This window comes from Rhinolophus sinicus, linkage group LG04 (genome assembly GCF_036562045.2).
Source record: "Rhinolophus sinicus isolate RSC01 linkage group LG04, ASM3656204v1, whole genome shotgun sequence".
NCBI classification, from domain to species: domain Eukaryota; kingdom Metazoa; phylum Chordata; class Mammalia; order Chiroptera; family Rhinolophidae; genus Rhinolophus; species Rhinolophus sinicus.
Window position 1 is genome coordinate 177771722 of NC_133754.1, and position 19222 is coordinate 177790943.

General features: G+C 47.4%; 1 protein-coding gene across 4 annotated transcripts in view; it reads right to left on the reverse strand.

The window, feature by feature from the left end:
• Positions 1-19222, reverse strand: part of TTLL11 (tubulin tyrosine ligase like 11) — a 209050-nt gene that overhangs the window by 38575 nt on the left and 151253 nt on the right. For all 4 annotated transcript variants that reach the window (XM_074330956.1, XM_074330955.1, XM_019731232.2 and 1 more), the window contains one exon: positions 1448-1699. In XM_074330956.1, the coding sequence (XP_074187057.1) occupies positions 1448-1699 (252 nt within the window). The remainder of the gene's footprint in view (positions 1-1447; positions 1700-19222) is intronic.

Here is a 19222-nt window from a genome sequence, read left to right on the forward strand (position 1 = left end):
ATGTGTCTGTATTACTACACTTCAAATAGAATTCCTGAATGAGTCAGAGGGTATCATGTTAGGTGGTATTCTCAGGGAAATAACATGTGCCTGTTGACTTTCTTGAAAATTTCTGCTGCCTGATGTAAATAATAATCACAAGACTCCCATTTAAGAACTAGCTCTTGTGAAGTCGGCATGGGGCCAGGTGCTTTATGATATATTACATCCCAACCTCATAATAACCCTGTAAGGCAGGAGAGATTATTCCCATTTTAGAGATGAGAGAACTGAGGCTCAGAGAAGACAAGGGACTTACAAAGCTATTAAGTAATATGTTTGGCTTTGAAGCCAGACCCCAAAGCCTCTGCTCTTTCCACTGGGCTTTCCTTCCCCTGCTGAAACTAATACAAAGTCCTTCTCAAAATCACTGGGCAAATACTATTTCGGGGCTACTGAAATGATAAAAATTCCTGCTGATACTCCTGTTTCCCACCCCATCATGAATATCAGAGGGCTAGGTTAGAATTTATAAAATTCAGTTAGAGAAACGCGTCTGACAAAATGGTTTCTGAGTCAAGACTTCTAATTATTTGCTTTAGTGAATAAAAGCATGAAGAGTGTGACTTTGAGATGCAAGGTAGAAAAGTTACAAAACATCATTAGAAAAACAACAGTAACATCGAATGCTGGCAGATAGTTTCTTTGAGGCGTAGAACACACAATCCTGGGATATAGGCAGCTTCACCCCCATTTTATAGGATCATTGCAGTTCAGAGATGGTCATTAACTTACCCAAGGGTTATACAGCTGGTAAGACCTCCTGTATTACCCCAAAGTGCCCCAGAGGGTAAAGGAAAATTAATGAATAATCTCAGTAAGTAGCAATGGCTTATTTTGTAGGCTGCAGCAAAAATCACGTTTTATCTTTAAAATCATGCAAATTTTGTATTATACTCTATAATATAACCAAGTTATTTTTATATTAGAGCCAACATTTTAAATTATTTATCACCTGAATTAACATTTCTCTCCTGAATGTGACACTTTGGAAAGATGTGCTTTGTTTCTCTCCTGTGGCCCAATAATAAAGGCTCGGCACACAGCCCTGGTGCCACTGGGAGAATATCAGCCCCATTTAAGAAACACAAGTTCTGTCTGAGTCCAAGGGGCAATGATTTATATGTGGTTTAAGAACCTAGTTCAAGGTAGCATAGAATTGTTTTTTAACCACAGCATAAGGTTGAGAATGCTGTCACACCCATAACATTAATTCATTCAACAAATGAGAGTCCGCTACGTGCCAGGCCCAGTGCCAGCTGCTGAGCCAATCCAGCCAGAGAGGGGGCACTGACCCAGCACCACAGACTCTCCCAGGAGTAGGCAGGCAGGTCAGACCAGCCAAATGTGTGTGGGGCTGGACTCCACCCCACCCGAAACCCAAGCGGAGGAGGCTGAGCTCACTGACCTGATGAAAGTACGGAAGCCTGTTGGTCCCAGCTTCATTGTCCCCCTGATTCCCAGGAACCGGATAAACAGATTTGCCATCCTGTCCACCAGGCGCAGGTAGTTGAAGTGCTTTGCGTACTTGGGGAACACCTGTTTGAGGCAGATGGAGGGCAGGTGGGCTTCGGGGTTGGGGTTGCTGTCTGAGGCGATGGCCAGCTCACTCTCAGAAGGATTTTCCTTTGCAGCTAATGGCTCCTCAAGCTGCTGAGACCTGGAACACACGAGGAAGTGATGATGAACCGACGTTGGAACAGGCTTCATCGCAGACAGAGCCCTTTCCCGTGCATATTCTGCTTTCCTTTAGATTTACAGCAACCTCAGGAGGTAGGTATCACACTGGCCTCGGAGCAGCGACCTGCCCATGCATGCCAAAGCCAGGACTTGAACCCAGGACAGAGTCAGGCCTGGACCCGCAGGCCTCTTCTGCCCCACCACCCTGGTGTTGCAATACGGACAATCCTTCATTGTACTCGTGATTCAAGAGAATACTCGATTATGGAGCAGTCTGGGTTTGATTTCAAACTCCTACTTATAGGTAATAGTTGAATAATTAAGAAATATAAAAATCTCATTGAGGGCTGGCAAAAAGCCATAGGCACAGCTCAATGAACAATTAGCAAAGATACATCGGTTACCCAATTGTGGGAATAGGCACAATTACGTCTTCTGAATGAACTATTTTCTTATTTGGAACCCGTACAAAAAATGATTATAGTGTTGTGATTCCTTAGTCTGGATATTTTATTCTGAAATTATTCTGATAGTGAAGAAAATTCTCAGCTAATAACGCTCAAATATCCACCTCTCTCCTGGAATGTTCTTCTCACCTCCAGACCCACATATAAACAACTACCCTGTTTAACCTTCGGAATGGACCACAGGCACCTCCGACTGAAGTGACCATCTCCCCGCACCCTAAAGCCTGTTTCCCCATGTCCTCAAATGTCACCTCCACCTACCAGGTACCCAAGCAGGAGGCAGCAGAATAAACGCCAAGTCCTCCTGTCCCTCTGCCTCCCAGTGCTACGCTTAGCGTTCCCCGAAACTCCACTCTTCTCCTACCTGGGCCTTGTTAACTCTCACCTGGACTGCACAACGGGGCGTCCTGCCTCCAGCCTGTGTCATCCATGATCCGTCCTGCACACCGGCACCAGAGCCACCCCTTTTAAAGCAAACCTGATTGGGTCACCCGCTCGCTATAGCTCTTGGGTGACTCCCGAGCACCTACCCAATGCGGTCAGACGCCCCATTCTGGCACTCGGGGCTCTTCCCCATTTCTTCTCCACCCTCCTCATTTTCTATCACTGCCCTGGATGCACTGTACCGTTCAGGGCCTTGAATACTCCCTGCCGTCCCACCTGCCACCCCTGGCCTGGACTGGTGCTTCCTGGACACCCCGCTCCCTTGCACACTCACTCAGTGCCTCTCTCTGCACTTGCAGCTCATCTCAGTTTCCTGTCTCCTGTCCTGCCCACAGCTGATCTGTGTGTCCATTCCTGAGACAGAACCCTGAGCACACGGAATCAGGATAGTAAATACTGCACAACCTACTAACTGACCCAGGAAAATCAGAAGCACGTCTCGTGGTACTGAGCCCAATACCAAGGCCACTTCCTACTCTTTTCTTTATGAAATGGCCTGGTCCCCTACTGCTCCCACTTTCAAGCATGCCTTCATTCACCAAGTTGGGCCATCCTGGTATCTTTGTATCTGCTTTCCTCTGCCCTTAAGGCCTTTCCTGGGCCCTGGCTGCCTGACACACTTCTGTTCTACTTTCAAAACCAGCTCAGATGCCTCTCGACCACACTGATGGCTCTCTTCCATGTCCCACTTCTGTTCCTGGGACTTGCTTCTTTGTTCCTTTGTCAAGCTGTACTGCATTTGTTTATATGCCAATCTCTGTTTTGTGAACTCATTGAAGGCAAGGACCATATCTTATCCAATTCTATTTCTATAGGACCTGGCACATATTAGGCGCGTGGGAAAGGTTTCATTGAACTCGTTGAATTGGGAAAGTTTTTTTTTTAATAGCAAGGTAAGTCTCAAATAAAATATCAAGGTTATGATACTTTGTACTCCATATGCTCTTTTCAATGGGAAAGAGGTTCAGTAGAGAAACAGCATAAGAAAATAAAGAAAACAAAACAAAACATAAAAGCAAATAGGAAAATAAAAAGAGGAAAAAAGAAACAGAGAGAAACAGCGTGCTCAACAGCCCTGCCAAAATGGTCTCTTCACACCGGTCCAAGGAGCCAGCCTCTAAGAAAGAGAAGCCCTTTGTGTGAATAAAGTCCTGTAAGTTCTGCTCACAGTTCCTTCTAAGTGGGTCTTGACACTGGTCTCAAAGCGAGGACAGGCAGAGGGCAGAACCAGAACAACGACCAGAACCAGACCTATGAAGGAAACCCCTTAAAAGTTCAACACTGCAGATGATTCTGGGGAAACAAACGCTCGCTCCCCCTGTAGAGAGGGGCAGCCCCATACCTCGGGAGAAGCACATGCTCCCCAGGGGTGCAACTGTCCTGCAGCCAAACTGGCTTTATCATTATCTCCTGCAACTGGAGACAGTAAATGAAAGTCAGGTGGTTACTTTTCAGGTAAAATGAAATGTTTTCCCATTGAGGTTGCAGGAAGAAAGATGAGGGAAAAAAGCGTTACTGGAAATTAGCTCTTAAATTACTGGATAAGTGGCAATCACCGACTTCATAAGCACTCGTGATGTTTTTGTTAAAGGGAAGATTTGGAAATGTACAGTGGGAATGAGAGTAGAAACAGCTCAGAGAACTCTTCAATCACCAGAACCGTCCCACACTCATTATCTCCTCTGCTCTTCACACAACCCTGTGGAAGTAGGCTGTTATTATTATACCCGTGTTCCAGATGGAGAAACTGAGGTGCAGCAGAGTGGAGCACCTCTGTGCCCAGCTGACCTAGAATTATTAATATAAATCGGTCCTTCTAACCAGCGCTCTCTCCATTTTGCCACTATTATTCTACAGCCCATCATGTTGGGGGTTACAAAATCCTAAGTACTGCTCTTCATTGTTTATTTTAGTTTTTTCAGGTTCTAATAGCAATTCATGCTCTTTGTAGACAGCTTGAGAAATGTATAAAGGAATCAAAACCATATGTAATCCCACAACTCGGGGATGAACACAATTAACGTTTTGATTTGTCTGTGAAGCTAGGATCACATTACGTGCAGTTAAAATTCTGCTTCTTATACTTTACGTTACAAGTATCTTCCCATGGCACTAAATATGTTTTCACGGGCGCAGTTTCTCAAGGACATGTAATTGTCTGTATGATGCCCGAACCATCATTTAATTAGCCAATCCCCCTCAGCTGGATATTGAGTGTCTACATGGCCTGTCTTTGACTAAACAATCTGCTAATCAGTCCCCTAAGTGATGTGCTCTCTCCAGAAACAACACGTTAACAACCAAAAGCAGCCTTGGAGCTCATTCTGTCCAATGATGTCATCTATTTTCTGTTATTATGGTCTAATGTACACAACACAAATTCATCACTTTAACCATTTTAAAGTGTATAATTCAGCGGCATTTAGTACATTCACAACGTTTTGTCACCCTCTCTAGTTCCAGAACATTTGCACAATGATGTCCTTTCAGAGAAGAAACCTTAATTCCAAGTAGACCAAGGGGTGGTTCAATGAGCAGAATGGCCAGGGTAGTGGCTTCAGCTTGGGGTGACCTGCTGAGGGGGACCCACCACCTCCAGGGAACCTCTCAGCCTGGGAAGTTTTTCCTGAGGGCACGTCAGAGGGTATCTCCCTCCAGCGTCCACAGCCTGCATGCCATCCTGTCCCCGGAGCACGCAGATGAGTCTGATTTCTCTTCTGTGTGAAAGCCTTTCACATTTCTTTCAGGGGTTGCTGCACTTACTGGCTGACTACCATTTCCCTTCCTTCCTGAATCCCAATTAATAACCTCAAAGATGAAAAGGGCTTTCAATGCCACAGATGTCATTTTCATGGACTCGAAACCACACATTCGGGGGAAGTGGTTTTACTCAACTGGAAGAAGGCAGTAAAGATATAGCTGATATATAAGAGGAAATAAAACAATGAGAAATGGTATTTTTGCTCTAGATAATTCCAATTATCACATTGAGATCCAAGTTATCACAAATGCTGTAAAATCCTGTTTTTACTTAATAGCATTTTAATGGAAATGTCGGGCTTATGAAATAAAAGTGACTGGTAAAGAAAATATAAATCAAGCTTACTAGTCCTTTGGGGTAATTTTTTAAATTGAATTTGGTGTATCCTTGATTCATTAAAATAGGGGAAAGAATCCTGGAATGTTTTAGCTATTATCGTTTTTCAAATAAAATGGAATTCTGTTTTATTAATATGCTTGTGAAAAACCACCTATCTCTATTTTGCCTGGAAAGCTTACTGTTAAAAATCACCACTATTTATCAGGGAGCTACTACATATATGTCAAGCATTGTGCCAAGCAATTTACCCATATTATTTCATTTGTTCCTCACAATAATTCTATGAGGTAGGTAGAAACTAGTCCCATTTTACAGATTAGGAAGCTGAAGCCCAGAGACCTGAATACGTGCCCAATGTCACAAATCAATAGTAGAATCAGAATTCACAGTCAGGACTGTCTCACCACACACTTTATGCTTAGTTCACTATATAGTTCTTATGCTAATTTGATTTAAATCAAACCAAAGACCTTTCTTCTTCTGTATAAACTGTATATATTCAAAATAGAAAGGTAGATATAGCAAGGTCAAATTCCAGTTTCAGAGAAGGTTCTTGAATTCTCTCAGAGAAATCATTTTCATTTTTAGTTAAGTATCCTTTCAATAATTTATTCATTCATGAACCACTTTCCAAGCAATTACCCGTCCCAGGGGCCTAGGATACACAGGTGAGGTAGACGCAATCCCTGCCATCCAGAAGCAGGTGGCCAAGTTGGGGAAGACAAGACCCCTCCGTAACAATGACTGAGTGAGGTGGAAGCGGCCAGGTGAGCATCCAGAGGTGGGACCCAGCGTATGTGGAAGGAGCAGGTTTGCTGGGTCTTGGAGGTATACCTGAAGAGAAACAGGTGGGCCTACGACCAGGAAGCCTGTGTGGGTCTGGGTCTTACAGGACCTTGAATGTCGGACATAGGTGTTCGGATCTGGTCATATAGGAGATGAGAAGAATGTGGTGGACGTGGGGAGAGGAGAGGCAAACTCAGAAGCGCGAAGATGCATGAATCTGCCAGCGGTATGCATTCTGAATAGAGGTGTGTGGGGGGGTGGCTGATGTTAGGAAACTACTGGAAAATCTAGATCGATTGGACCAGCAGCCCTGGCATCACCTGAGAAAGTTGTTGGAAATGCAAATGCTTGGCCTGACCCTAGATCTATGGCCTCAGAACCTGTGAGCAGGCCGGGCAATCTGTTTTATTAGGAAGTCCTGCAGTGATTCTGCTGCAGGCCTAGGTCTAGATGAAAGATGAACTTGGCAATGGCTGGACCATGGGGACCAGAAAGGGCTCAAACGCCCTGGCTCATGTTCCCGGCGATCCCGTGGTTTGGCAGGAGAGCCTGGTGGGCAGCGGCACTGCACTGGCAACGGGAGACACGCAGGTTTCCTTCTCCATTGTCTGGCCAAGACCTGTCCCCCCAGACACTTGGGGATTTCAAATGCACGCTGGCATTCTTGAAGAAACTGCTAGCTATGCACCAAAGAACTCCCTTAAATTAGCCCAGGAGCTCATTTAAAGAGCTGGAGGATGAAGTCACTAAAAATAAACATAACTACCATGTGGCCCAGCCCTGTCACTTGATAAATGTCTGCCATCACGGAGGCCCCGTTTGCTTGATGGCGATGCGATGCTATTTGAAGAGAAGGCAATAGACTACAGAACGGGTGAGGCATGTGTTTCCCAGCTGATGAGGAAAAGGATGAATGAGGGATCTTGGTCCGATGTTCAAGTCCCTGTAAGACCAAGACCCATGCTCCCCTTCATGCCGTGGCCTCTGAACGCTGAGCAGGCCGCTGGCACCCCGCCCAGTCACCTTTTTACATAGCACGGTGTAACACCAGCAGTGACAAACACGACGGGATGATACTGGCAGCACTGGCGATGTGCCAGGAACTGCAATTAAAAAAAATTAATCTTGATAAAACCCTATAAAGTCAGTGTTATCACTCCCATTTTACAGATGAGGAAACCAAGGCACAAACTAATAGGTTGTAGATCCAGGACAGAAGCCCAGGCAGGTTCCTAATCACTGCACTATGCTGCCTCCATTCACGGGTGTTGTCAGGCACTGAGCGCCTGAGAGTCAGGCGGGTTACTTGTCACATCTCATTTGACCCTGGCAATAACCCTATGAATTAGATGCTCAAAGTCATCCCATTTTATTGATGAGAAAAGTTAGTTTTGGAAAGGTTGACCTACTTTCCAAAGGTCACTCAGCTATTAAATGGATGAAAGCGAGGAATTGAACCCGGATCTATTTGAGTTCAAAGCCCAGGAGCTTTCCGCTATGTCATGCCACAACTCATTGTAGTTACACGACTTTTCGGAACTCACTTGCGCCTCCTTGTCAGTGGACAGAAGTCTCTTACTTATGGGGCGGTGTTAGGCATCTGAGGGAGAGTGGCTGGGTGGGCACCTAGCCTGACTCGCACAAAACGGTTGCCTTGTTTAGGATCAAAACCACAGCCTTTCTAGAAAGCATCCAGATGAATCTGCTTGGGAGGCTTGTAACTAACCTCTATGTGGTGACCTGGGAGGGACCAGCAGTTATCTGGGCGGGGCTGTTCCATTTTGATCGCCAAACAAATCAACCCCCATTTATGGGCTCACACCAATCGCTGACGCACAATTTTTGTCACATGTGTGAATTAACGGCGTGATAGCAACGGCAGCAGACTAGGTCTCTGTCCCTGCTTGGGGTGAATTCCCGGAATGGCCAGGCCGGGGGTGTTGCAGGAGCATCTTCCCACCAGGCCAGGCAACAAATTAACAAAAGGACACAGCGAGGACTTACTCCGTTTCCACAGACCCAAAACTCACGCTATTGCAGAGCTGGAAGGGCCTTTAGGGGTCATCGGGCCCAGCCCTCTCATTTTCCGGATGAAGGCACTGACAGCTCATTTTACAAAGACCTCCCAATACGCTTCTTTTCTAACAGGGCTCTCTCTGCTCTGTCCCTCTGCGCAGAGCGAGTGTCTTTGTAGACGTCCTCATGTTCTATTTGTCTCACAGCACGGGTAGTTAGAGTCGATGAAACCAGACTGTCACACAGGACAGGGAGGGGTGCTGCCAGGCGGCTCCTCCCGGTGGGGCACCTACCCGGTGGCCTGGGGGAGGCCTCTGGGTGTAGATCCTCGCACTGGTGGAATCCCAGCTCTGCTCTCTGGAGCTGGGTGACCTCGGGCAAGTCAGATAACATGGAAGCTTCAGTTTCCTCTCATATAAAATGAAAATAATTATGATACTTAGCCTTTAGAACTGATGTAATTACAGGGAAAATGGATGCATGGTGCTTAGCACAGCACCTCGATACCTGTTAGCCACTTTGATTATAATCGCCAATGTCTTTATCTTCCCTGTGCCATCATCTCAAGAGGCTCGCTGTCTAGCCACCAGCCTCAAGGGGAGAGGTCAGCATACACTCTGGGAACTCAAGAGACTATGGGGTTTCTTTAACCACTTTCTGACACTCCTCCCGACCCCAGGCCTACGTAACTCGACACCAGACTGTCCTCTGCCCCTGAGGCCTTAGTCTGGGGAATCTCACAGCAGGCTGCCTCGGTCAGACAGCCTCTTGTTCCAGCCTAAATAAATCCCCCAGAGGAGTCTCATTTTCTTGGGCCTCAGTGGAGACCTGCCTCCTGTCTGATCCCCTGGTTCTCTACTGAGGATGACTGATATCGCAAAATAATGCACAAAATCACGTCACAAAATAATAATTGTCTCTCCCCAAATGAAGAAAAGGGTAAACTGCGGACTTAGAAGGGGCACTAGTGACCATTCTCCTCTCGTTTTCCTTTATGGGGAGGTTGAGGCAAAGTCACTTGCTTGAGGTGAGGCATCAAACAAGAGGTGGTGACAAAGGGAGGGCCCAGTTCTCCTGACTTCCTGTCCAGAGCCTTTAAAAAAAAGAAAAGAAAAAAACAACACGGCTATCGCGCTGAAATGCCAGAGAGGCCAAAATTCAGACACTGAATGAGAAGCTTCAGACTCTTCCAGTCACTCTGACAGGCAGGACGGAGAATTCTTTCCGCCTGAAAGGGTTATGGAGTCTCTCTTTAAACCAGCTGAGTAGTTGGCCGCTGTCTTTCTGTGGAGAACTGGGCTTGTGCTTAGCTTTTCACTGGAACCGGAAGAAAGGTTTTTAAAATGACAAGCCTTGCCATGCTGGCTGCCCGGGCAGACTGGACAGAGCCCTTCCTCTCGAGCAGAGAGCGTGGGCCCTGCACGGTCTAGTCGCTGCCTGCTTTGCTGGCCTTGTCTTTCACATCACACGCTGCTCCCTCCCTGTGTAAATGCTCTTTCCCAAATTATCCACTGGAAAAACACTCATCCTTCAAATCTTAGGTTCCATGTCACCTTTTCCAAAACGCTTTCTGCATCTTTTGGAGATAAAATGAACCGTTCCTTTTTGTATGACCTTCCAGACTGTATGCGTCGTCGTCATCACCATCACCGTCAGTTTTTCTCCATAGTCTTTATCACAGTCATACCTAAAGGGTTATTTGCGCAACTGTCTGTTGGATGACGTTCCTTTCCCTGGCAGGCACCACTCTTGCTCGTTTATGGCTACGTCTATAGTCCCAACACAGTTCCTGGCACACAGTAGGTACTCAAAATGTCTGACCGTGAATGTAGTCATTGTTTCAATGAGTTCTCGTGACAATCTAATTAATTAGACACAATGATTAACTCAAATGTACATCTGAGGATACTGAAGCTTCCAGAGGCTAGGTCAGCTGCCTACGTGATAAGGCTGGGGCTGGAACCCCGTGGCCGGCCTCCAGAGGCCACACTTCTAACCCCTATACTACAATACCCCTCTACTTCTGGCTGTCAGAATGAATCTTTCTTCCTCTTTTTTCTCTCCTGGTAACTAGGAAGATCCTGTCTGTCTCCTGGAGAACAACAGCAAGGCACTCTCTATGTGACAACTGTAATCAGTGGTTGTATTAGCCTCTGTTTTACAACCTCCAGAATTGGCAGAGAAGGCCAACTTCAGCTTTCATTGTCTAGTTCTGCTAATGAAGGGATCCTTTTAATTACATACTCAGCGCCTATCTGCAACACAAAGCATTTTAGTGTTTAAACACAGTTCTGCACCAAAGTATAGGGCTGTGTGAATACAGACAATAAGGGGGAAAGCCATGTGGAGAAGTTGTTTTTGGCCTAGACTGTAATTCTTTCTGGCATTCAATTTCTTCCAAACCCAGTTCATTTTCTACGGAATCCTAATTTTTTTTTTTGTATATTATGCACCCAGCGAACCCTGAACCAGGGATTCAATAGGCATATCCCAGGCTAAATATCCTCCCCCTCAGATTTCAGATGAAATCTGCTCACTTTGTGAACGTCCCTTGTCACCGATCCTCCTTGAGGGTGCTCCCCCACCCAGGGGTCCCAGTGTGCTGGCTGGTCCATCACTGCCGTCCAGGTGTTGAAGGCAAAACCATCTTCACTCGACTGTGCCCCAGGGGCTGATGGCATTTGCACCCCACTTTCCAAGGCAATTTTGTGGGTGTCATTCTGTGTGGGGTTTTCACTCATGTGAGTGAGCTGATTCCACAGGGCAAGGCTGCCCTGACCTGGCATTTGTCATTTGGTCAGGGGGAACAGAGAGCAACTCTTACTGAGCCCCTCCTACAGGCCAGGGACCCTCCAGTATGCTAATTATCCCAGTTAAGCCACACCGACCTTAAAATGGAGACACTAACCTATGCTCAGGAGCCAGAATGCCCATTTGGAATTCTGGCCCTGGCCCTTACCAGCTGGGGACCTTGGAAAAGTGGCTTAACCTACTTGTGCCTGAGTGTCTTTAACTGTTTAATGGGGGTAATACTTCTACCCAACTCACAGCACTGTTGTGAGAATTAAATGGGCAGATATACGCAGAGCATTTAGAACCATGCCTGGAACGAGGTAAGCACTCAATAAGTGATAGCTGTTGCTTATTAAACAAAGCCAAAGTCTGGTTAAATAAAGGACTCAAGGTCACACACCTCCAGGACGGTATCAGGCAGTGACCTGGGACCGCCGGACTCTCATCACCCTGTTCTTTCTAGGTTTCCAGCAAGGTTCAGCAGAGCCAAGGGGGTTGTCTGCTGGCCCTCCGCTAGCAGACTGCAATCACAGCCCTTGCCTCGGGGAGCATGACCTAGAGAAAGTCACAGTGTGCCAGAGCCCCTCCTGACCTCAGTATGAGCACGCTGGTTTCTGCTTTCCTGCTCCAAACACGCTGCTCTCTCAAAGGTTACCACGGACCTCCTAATTGCCACTGACCTTCGTGGTCTTTCTCCAGTTCAGCTTCTGCCTAGCGTCCCATGTGCTCTCTCTCTGAGAGTCTCCTTCTGTGCCCACGCATTCTCCTAGTGTTTTTCCATTCTGTGTGTTTCTTCCTCTGAGGGCCCTTAGTGGCAGGTGGTCCTCTCAGGCTCTGTCCGTGACCTGCTTCCTGCCCTACACAGTCTCCCTGGGTGATCTCACCCGCACACAGAGAGGACTCCAAATGCCCTCATGCTTAGAAGCTTATCAGGCCCTTGTGCCTGGGTGCCTACGCCTTGCCACCCCTCTGCCAACGGCGAGGCCCGAGTCCTGCGCATTCTGCAAAGCTCACTTCAAATGCCAGCCTGCCCCCCAGCCTTCCCTGATCCCTGCACCCAGAAACACCCTTTCTGGATTTCCCACAGCATTTCGTTTACACCTCTCTTGTGGAATTTGTCATTTTCTAAACCTATATTATGGCAGTTGAAGTCTATGGCTTCTTTTACCCAATAAAATCCATTTTTGCTCTCCTCGTAGTATTCTACGTCTAATGGGTGATGAAAAAAAAAAAGACATGCTGATAAATGACTGTGTGAAAAAAGAATTCTTTAAGACAAATAACATGAAGCATTTGGTGTAATTTTACCTGAAGACAAGAAAACGGGCAGGGCGACCTCTGGGTGTCATTTTCAATTTGAGGTTCTATAAAGCCATTTTTTAGGGTAATAAAACAACAATAATAATTTATGATAATAAGAATAATAGTCATCCTGGTCCACTCCTTACTAACTGTGTGGCCTTGGGGGAGTTGTGTTATTTCTCAGCCTCCATTTTTCTTCCATAAAATAGAGACGGATAATGGACTCCACCTCACAGATGGGTCGAGGGATTCAATGGGATGGCATAAAAGAAGAGGCTAGCACCCTGGCTAACACCTAGAGTGTTAAAGAAATGGTAGCTGTTACCATTTATTTGACACATATTTACTGAACACCTCCCTCAAAAATCAGGGAAATCGAGTCAGCTCAAAACCAGCCTCTTCCAGGAAGATTTAACAGCCTCTTCCAATCCGTAACATCCTCTTCCTCTAATAACTTTGGTCCTAACAAAATTAGGTTTTAAAAAATGCAGCTAATAAATTAGGCATGCATATTAGCAATCAGGTCCAGCGAGAAAGCCTAACTTTTTTCTTTATGCAATTTGAATTCCCCTAACATAGAGTTGTTGTCAAAATCCATTAAAGTATTTAATTTCACTTGTCATTGCACAATTCCCCAAGCAGACATCCAGACAGTTTGCTGCGGTGTTTCTCACAGAAGTACTAAATGTTTAGTTATCATGGTACATTTTTAGATGATGTCTCCCTGATGGCTCTCAAGACTCTAGAGAGATTGTAAAAGTTCAAGTACAAGGTGAAGGCAGGGTGGCAGAGTGGCAAGAGTTGTAAGGATTGCGCATGGAGCAGGCCTGGGTTTTGGCTCCAACACTGCCACTCACCTGCTGAGTGACCTTGGGAAGGCACTTAACCTCTCTGAGCATCCGTTTCCTCATTTGGAAAGTGGTGACAATAATACCAGACACACAGGGTTTTAGTGATGAGCACTAAATGGAATACGAAATGTAAAGCAATTTGAAGAATGCCAGACATACCACTGGTCCTCAACACAAGACAGCTCAAACCTCCCTGAAGTTTGGAGACATACAGACCGGGGTCTAGAGACCGCTTACACACTTATCCCCGTACCCCCGTCCTCCCCCAAGGAATAACTTTAAGGAGCAGTGTGCTTGTTGTGACACAATGGTCAGAACCACAGGTGTCCTGACACTTTCTTTCTTTCACAGTGGCCTCTCCAAACACCCATTCAAATACATTAATATCCCCACCTGACCAACTCACCTGGTGGGGACAAAAGGTTTCTATGTGAAGGGCATGTAGTGAGGACCCCTTCCCCAAGAAAGAAAACAAACGAGAGTCTATCATTTAGTTTCCCTACTAATGAACACGGAGCTGGCTTCTTCCTTCGTGTGATGTCACAGCAATGCTGACTGACCTACTCTGTCCTGTGAAACACACAGAAGGGAGAGCAAGGCGAGCATCAGGGAGATGGCGGTGGAGGGATGAACCACGAGGGTCAAGAGAGAAGTACTCTCATCTGTTTTTACGAAAAACAAAAACTGCTGGCAAAAGTACACCCCTTACCAGGGAATGGAGACATTCCCATTTTTATTATATAGTCCTTTGGTTATTATGACTAGATTTAGAAGCCGCCAGAAAGGCCAGTCCAAATCTGGTGCAGGCGCAGTTACTATTTCCTCAGCCAACGACGCAGAGATAGGGAAAGCGCTGTTTGCCTCTGCTGTCGTGTTTGGCATTGGGAGAAATGTTCCTGCTGCCGCTACCAGCTGCCTCTTGCTCGAGTTCAACGCCCAGTCTATCGAGCAATTTCCCATCCATGGTCTAATGCAACCTGAGCAACAGCCTGGGAAGAAACAAGCAGTGTGCCCATTTCACAGGCAAGAAAATCGAGTGTTGTGACCACGAACCAGTGAGTACTGACATTTTCTCTTTTCTAGTTTGCTCTCTGCCCCCTAAAAGGCTTAATCTGGGACAGCACTTGAACTTGCCACATGGGTTCAGTTCTTTTCTTCAGTCTTAATCTCTGTGTAGCTTTTAAAAGTCCAACACTTGCCAGTCAAATCCACCCAGATGTCCCACTTGTATCCAAGTTGAATGTAATTTGTTCTCTAGTCCCCCACAAACCGCTTCTTGCCATTTCCATGTGGTCGTTGGCAACTTCATCCTCCCAATGAGCCAAGCTCAAAACCCCAAAGTCAGCTTTGGCATCTCTCTCTTCCTCACCCTGGTTTCTGGGGGCCTCTACAGAAGTCCCCCACTGTCCCTTTCTCATTCAGAGGCTCTGATTCAAATATTCTGGGGAGTCCTTGCTGGCGGAGGCAGTGAGCTCGGTGGCTGGTGGTGGAGGCTGTGGGGTCAGGATGCCTGGGCCCTGATTGTCCGCCTGTGTGCTAAGCACATACTCTCATTTGATCCTCCCCTCAGCCCTCGGGGGTCACTATGACTCTTAAAATGACACATTTTCCATATAAGACGCAATAGTGGTGACATAATTTGCCCAAGTATGTGTGGATCAGCTGGACTCGAGAACGCTCCCTCATATCCAAGTCGCAAAGCTCCTTCCCACCTAATCACAGGTTTCTGAAGAGCAAGGGCGTTGTGTTTACGTCTCAGCACTGATGGCAGGAACTGCCTCACAGCATGTGAGGAGTGAGGACCTGATTGAGCGTCTTAGGTTCGAGCAAGCCAGCCTGGGGTCCACTCCCGACTTGACCCTTCTCACTGTGTCACCTGGGGAAAACAATAGCTCGAGGTCTGCAGCAGTCCGAACAGCAGCCCTAACCCCAGAATCTGTCAATGTGACCTTATTTGGAAGGGGAGTCTTCACAGGTGTCATCAAGTTAAGGACGTGGAGACGAGATTATCCTGATGAGAGGGGGCCCTACATCTAGAGACACGCATCCTTAGAACCGAAAGGCAGAGGGAGATTTCACACACACACACACACACACACACACACACACACACACACACACACACACACACACATGACGGAGGCAGAGATTGGAGTGAAACATCTGACGCCACCCAAAGCTGGAAGGAGCAAGGAGGGGTTCTCTCCAAGGAGAACTCTCAGGAGGGAGCACAGCCCTGCTGACACCTGGATTTCAGACTTCCAGCCTCCAGAACTGTGAGGGAATCCATTTCTGTTGTTTGAAGCCACCAAGTTTGTGGTAACTTGTTCCGGCAGCCCTAGGAAACGAATACAAGGTCTTAGTTTCCTCACCTCTCAAATGGGTAACCTCAGAGAGTTACTGTGAGATACCGTAACTGAAAGCAACTAGAATAGTGCCTGGTGCACAGTAGGTGCTCAATTCATGTTAGTTGAACCAAACTAAGATATTTTGAGTCGTTATCTTGGAAACGTCTCCCCAGGGCACCCGGCTGACTGCCTCTGTCTACAATATCAGGCTTGTAAAATGTTTAACTTCAGAATCCACGAGCCAGAAGGAGGAGCCACAGGGAGTATCTCCTCTGAGCCCAGGTGCGGGGTGGGGGGACAAACGGGAAGCCGGAAGAGACGTCTGTGTCCTTGTGAGGCTGGTAACTAAGTGCTGGCCCATCTCCAGCTCTGATGAGCCTGTCACGGTGGGTTTCACAAAACATCTGTTTCAGGAACCAGCCTGTTGTTTCAGGCAAGCTCTAGAGATAATAGTATGTTTTCCTTATACACAGCCATGACATGTTCACTGAAGCTGAATATTTCTAAATGTGACCGATTTCTTAAGTGGCAGAAGCCCATCCACTCTTCAAGAACACATATAGCATGTGGGCAGCCCAAGCGGTTCCCTTGGTGGCCGCAGACCTGGAGCAACGACTATTCGGGCTGGTAGGGAAGTGGTGGGGGGTAGGTGGGGGTAGGGGGTAGCGAGCTGTCTGAAATTGGCACCTCTAAAGGTGATGTTCAATTCTGCAAGGGAGTCAGGTCCCCAGGCTTCATGCATATGGATGGCAGCAGTGGTCGAATGATACCCTGCAATTTTTCTTCCCCACGTTAATCAGCTTCAGTTGGCTACTGAGAATTTGACTGGGAACTGCTCTCCAGGGCACATACCAATGATCCCAGGGACCCGAACCCAGTTTTGCTGGATTTGACTCACTTCTGGCTCAGCTAGAAAGCACGGTGCAGCATCCCATGTGCAATGAGCGGACCGCGCCTCGGCATGAGATGGAGAGAGGAGCAGAAGGCAGACCGGCAAGTAGGACAGCGCCGAGGCAGTTTCCCTGGGGCCCCACAGCTGGCGGAAGAACGTGGGCCCAAGAAGGAAACTCCTCAAAATCCTTCAAGCAGAAACTTCTTGAAAGCAAACACACAAAAGCTGTCTTCCTTTCTCCCCGGGGTAGAGCTGTGATCTGAGTAGAGGGGCTCCCACCCCGTGAGCAGGCAGGTCAAGCCCAGAATACGCTTGCCCTCACACACAGTCTCCTCCTACCAGGGCAGCTGGCTGGTGTGCTTCTTGGGAGTCAGGCCTGAAGGGCTCTGGGCTACCCCGGCAGCCCCGGCTCACATGGGCTCACAGCAGGGCTCTGCAGTGAGCCTTGCCCACTTCCAGCTTAGCTTGGAGCATCCCCACTGTGGAGTCTCCACTCCTGATCCTCGCAGCCTTGGCCTCCGATCCTACTCCACATCTGTGTCCCAGGCTCTGCTTGGCCCCAGCGTGGTCCCCTTTCTCACCAGTCTGCGGCTGGGGTCAAGCCTATACTGGTGCCCTCTAAGCTCCCAAGGCTTGGTGTGTACTGCACAGAAGGAGGGACTCTGGTCCACTTTCCCCTGAACGTCCTACGCCCTGCATGCTGCTCCCAGAGACAGCGACAAAGGAATCCATGCCTCTAGTAAGGAAACAGCTTCAAGTCACAGAGACCAGCAAGTTCGAGGCGCTCGTTTTGTACCTACAGAAGGAGGGAGCTCTGGAGACAGGACGTGACTTGTCCAGGGTTTCCTCGCACTTGGTTCTAGGGCTCATGAAGAATCCAGGTTTCCCAACTCCCGGTGTAGTTTGCTGTGACAATGTCCTTAGCTATTCCTTGGGCCAATATCAGCTCTTTGCACACAGGGCCCCTGAATGACTCATTTCTGACTCTCCCACAGCAGCTTAAGGCCAGGCCAAGAGCAGGGGCTCAGTAACTGTTACTCAGACTTGGCTGACTAGGTCTCCGATGTAAAACACACCAGACACAGACATATTCCTGAAACCAGTGCACAGGTGTAATTTCCGGATTCTGCAAACACCTCAGCTAGCAGAAGGGAGGTGCTGTTTCTGTCTCAGTTTACTTGTCCTGTTACTGTGTTAATTTTTGCCTTGCATAACTGTGGTCTTGTGTCCACACAGTAACACTGGCTGTTGCTCGGAGACAATGGCATCCAGGTACTGCCGGGGGCCTTGAACACAGACCCTACTTGGTCCCGCCCTCATCCCTGTGAGGTAGGGTTTCTCAGCCCCAAATAGGTGGAAACTGAGGCTCTGGCAGGTTAACTGTGTGCCAAAGTCACATGGCTTACAAGGGCTGGAGCGTGGATTGTAGTCTAGGTTTGGGCTGTTTTCCCGACTCAGGGCGTTCTGACGTAAGAATAGTAAAATACGTAATGAGGGGTAATGAGAGTTTGCTCTGTGCCAGGCATGGCACACGGATGAACTCATCTAATCCTCCCAACAACCCTGTGAAGTATTGTGTCCACCTTAGAGGTGAGGAAAACTGGACCCACAGCTGCAAAGTAATGTCACCAGGTGACCCCAGGGACTAGCTAGAGGCAGAGAGAGCTCAAAATAAGCGGCCAGGGGCGCAAGAGAACTGCTAGAACTGAGCTGGACTTGCTAGTTTTCTTTTCTTTTTCTTTTTTTTACATTTTATTGGGGGAACAGTGTGTTTCTTCAGGGCCCATCAGCTCCAAGTCGTTGTCTTTCAATCTAGTTGTGGAGGGCGCAGCTCAGCTCCAAGTCCAGTCGCTGTTTTCAAACTTCAGTTGCAGGGGGCACAGCCCACCATCCCATGCGGGAATTGAACCGGCAACCTTGTTGTTGAGAGCTCGCACTCTAACCAACTGAGCCATCCAGCCGCCTAGTTTTATTTTCATAAAATACATGTAACATAAAATTTTCCATTTAAACTATTTTTAAGGGTAGAGTTCAGTGCCATTAAGTATATGCCTATGGTTGTGCAACCATCACCGCCATCCATCAGAACCTCTTCATCTTCCGTTAAAACTGAAACTGTACCCATTAAACAAAAACTCCCCATTTTCTCCTCCCTCCCGCCAGCTCCTGGCAACCACCATTCTATTTTCTGTCTCTATGAATTTGACCACTGTAGGTACCTCATGTAAGTGGAAGCATACAGTATTTGTCCTTTTGTGACTGGCTGATTTCACTAAGCATAATGTCCTCAATGCTGATCCATGTTGTAGCAGGTGTCAGAATTTCCTTGTGTGGACACAGGACATTTTGTTTATCCGTTCATCTGTCAGTGAACAGCTGAGTTGCTTCCACCTTTTGGCTATTGTGAACAGTGCCGCTATGAACATGAGTGTACGGGAGCAAATTACTTTTAAGCTCATCTTCTACCCCAAACCTGAGCCTCCAGCTTTGTCCCCCGACTCAGA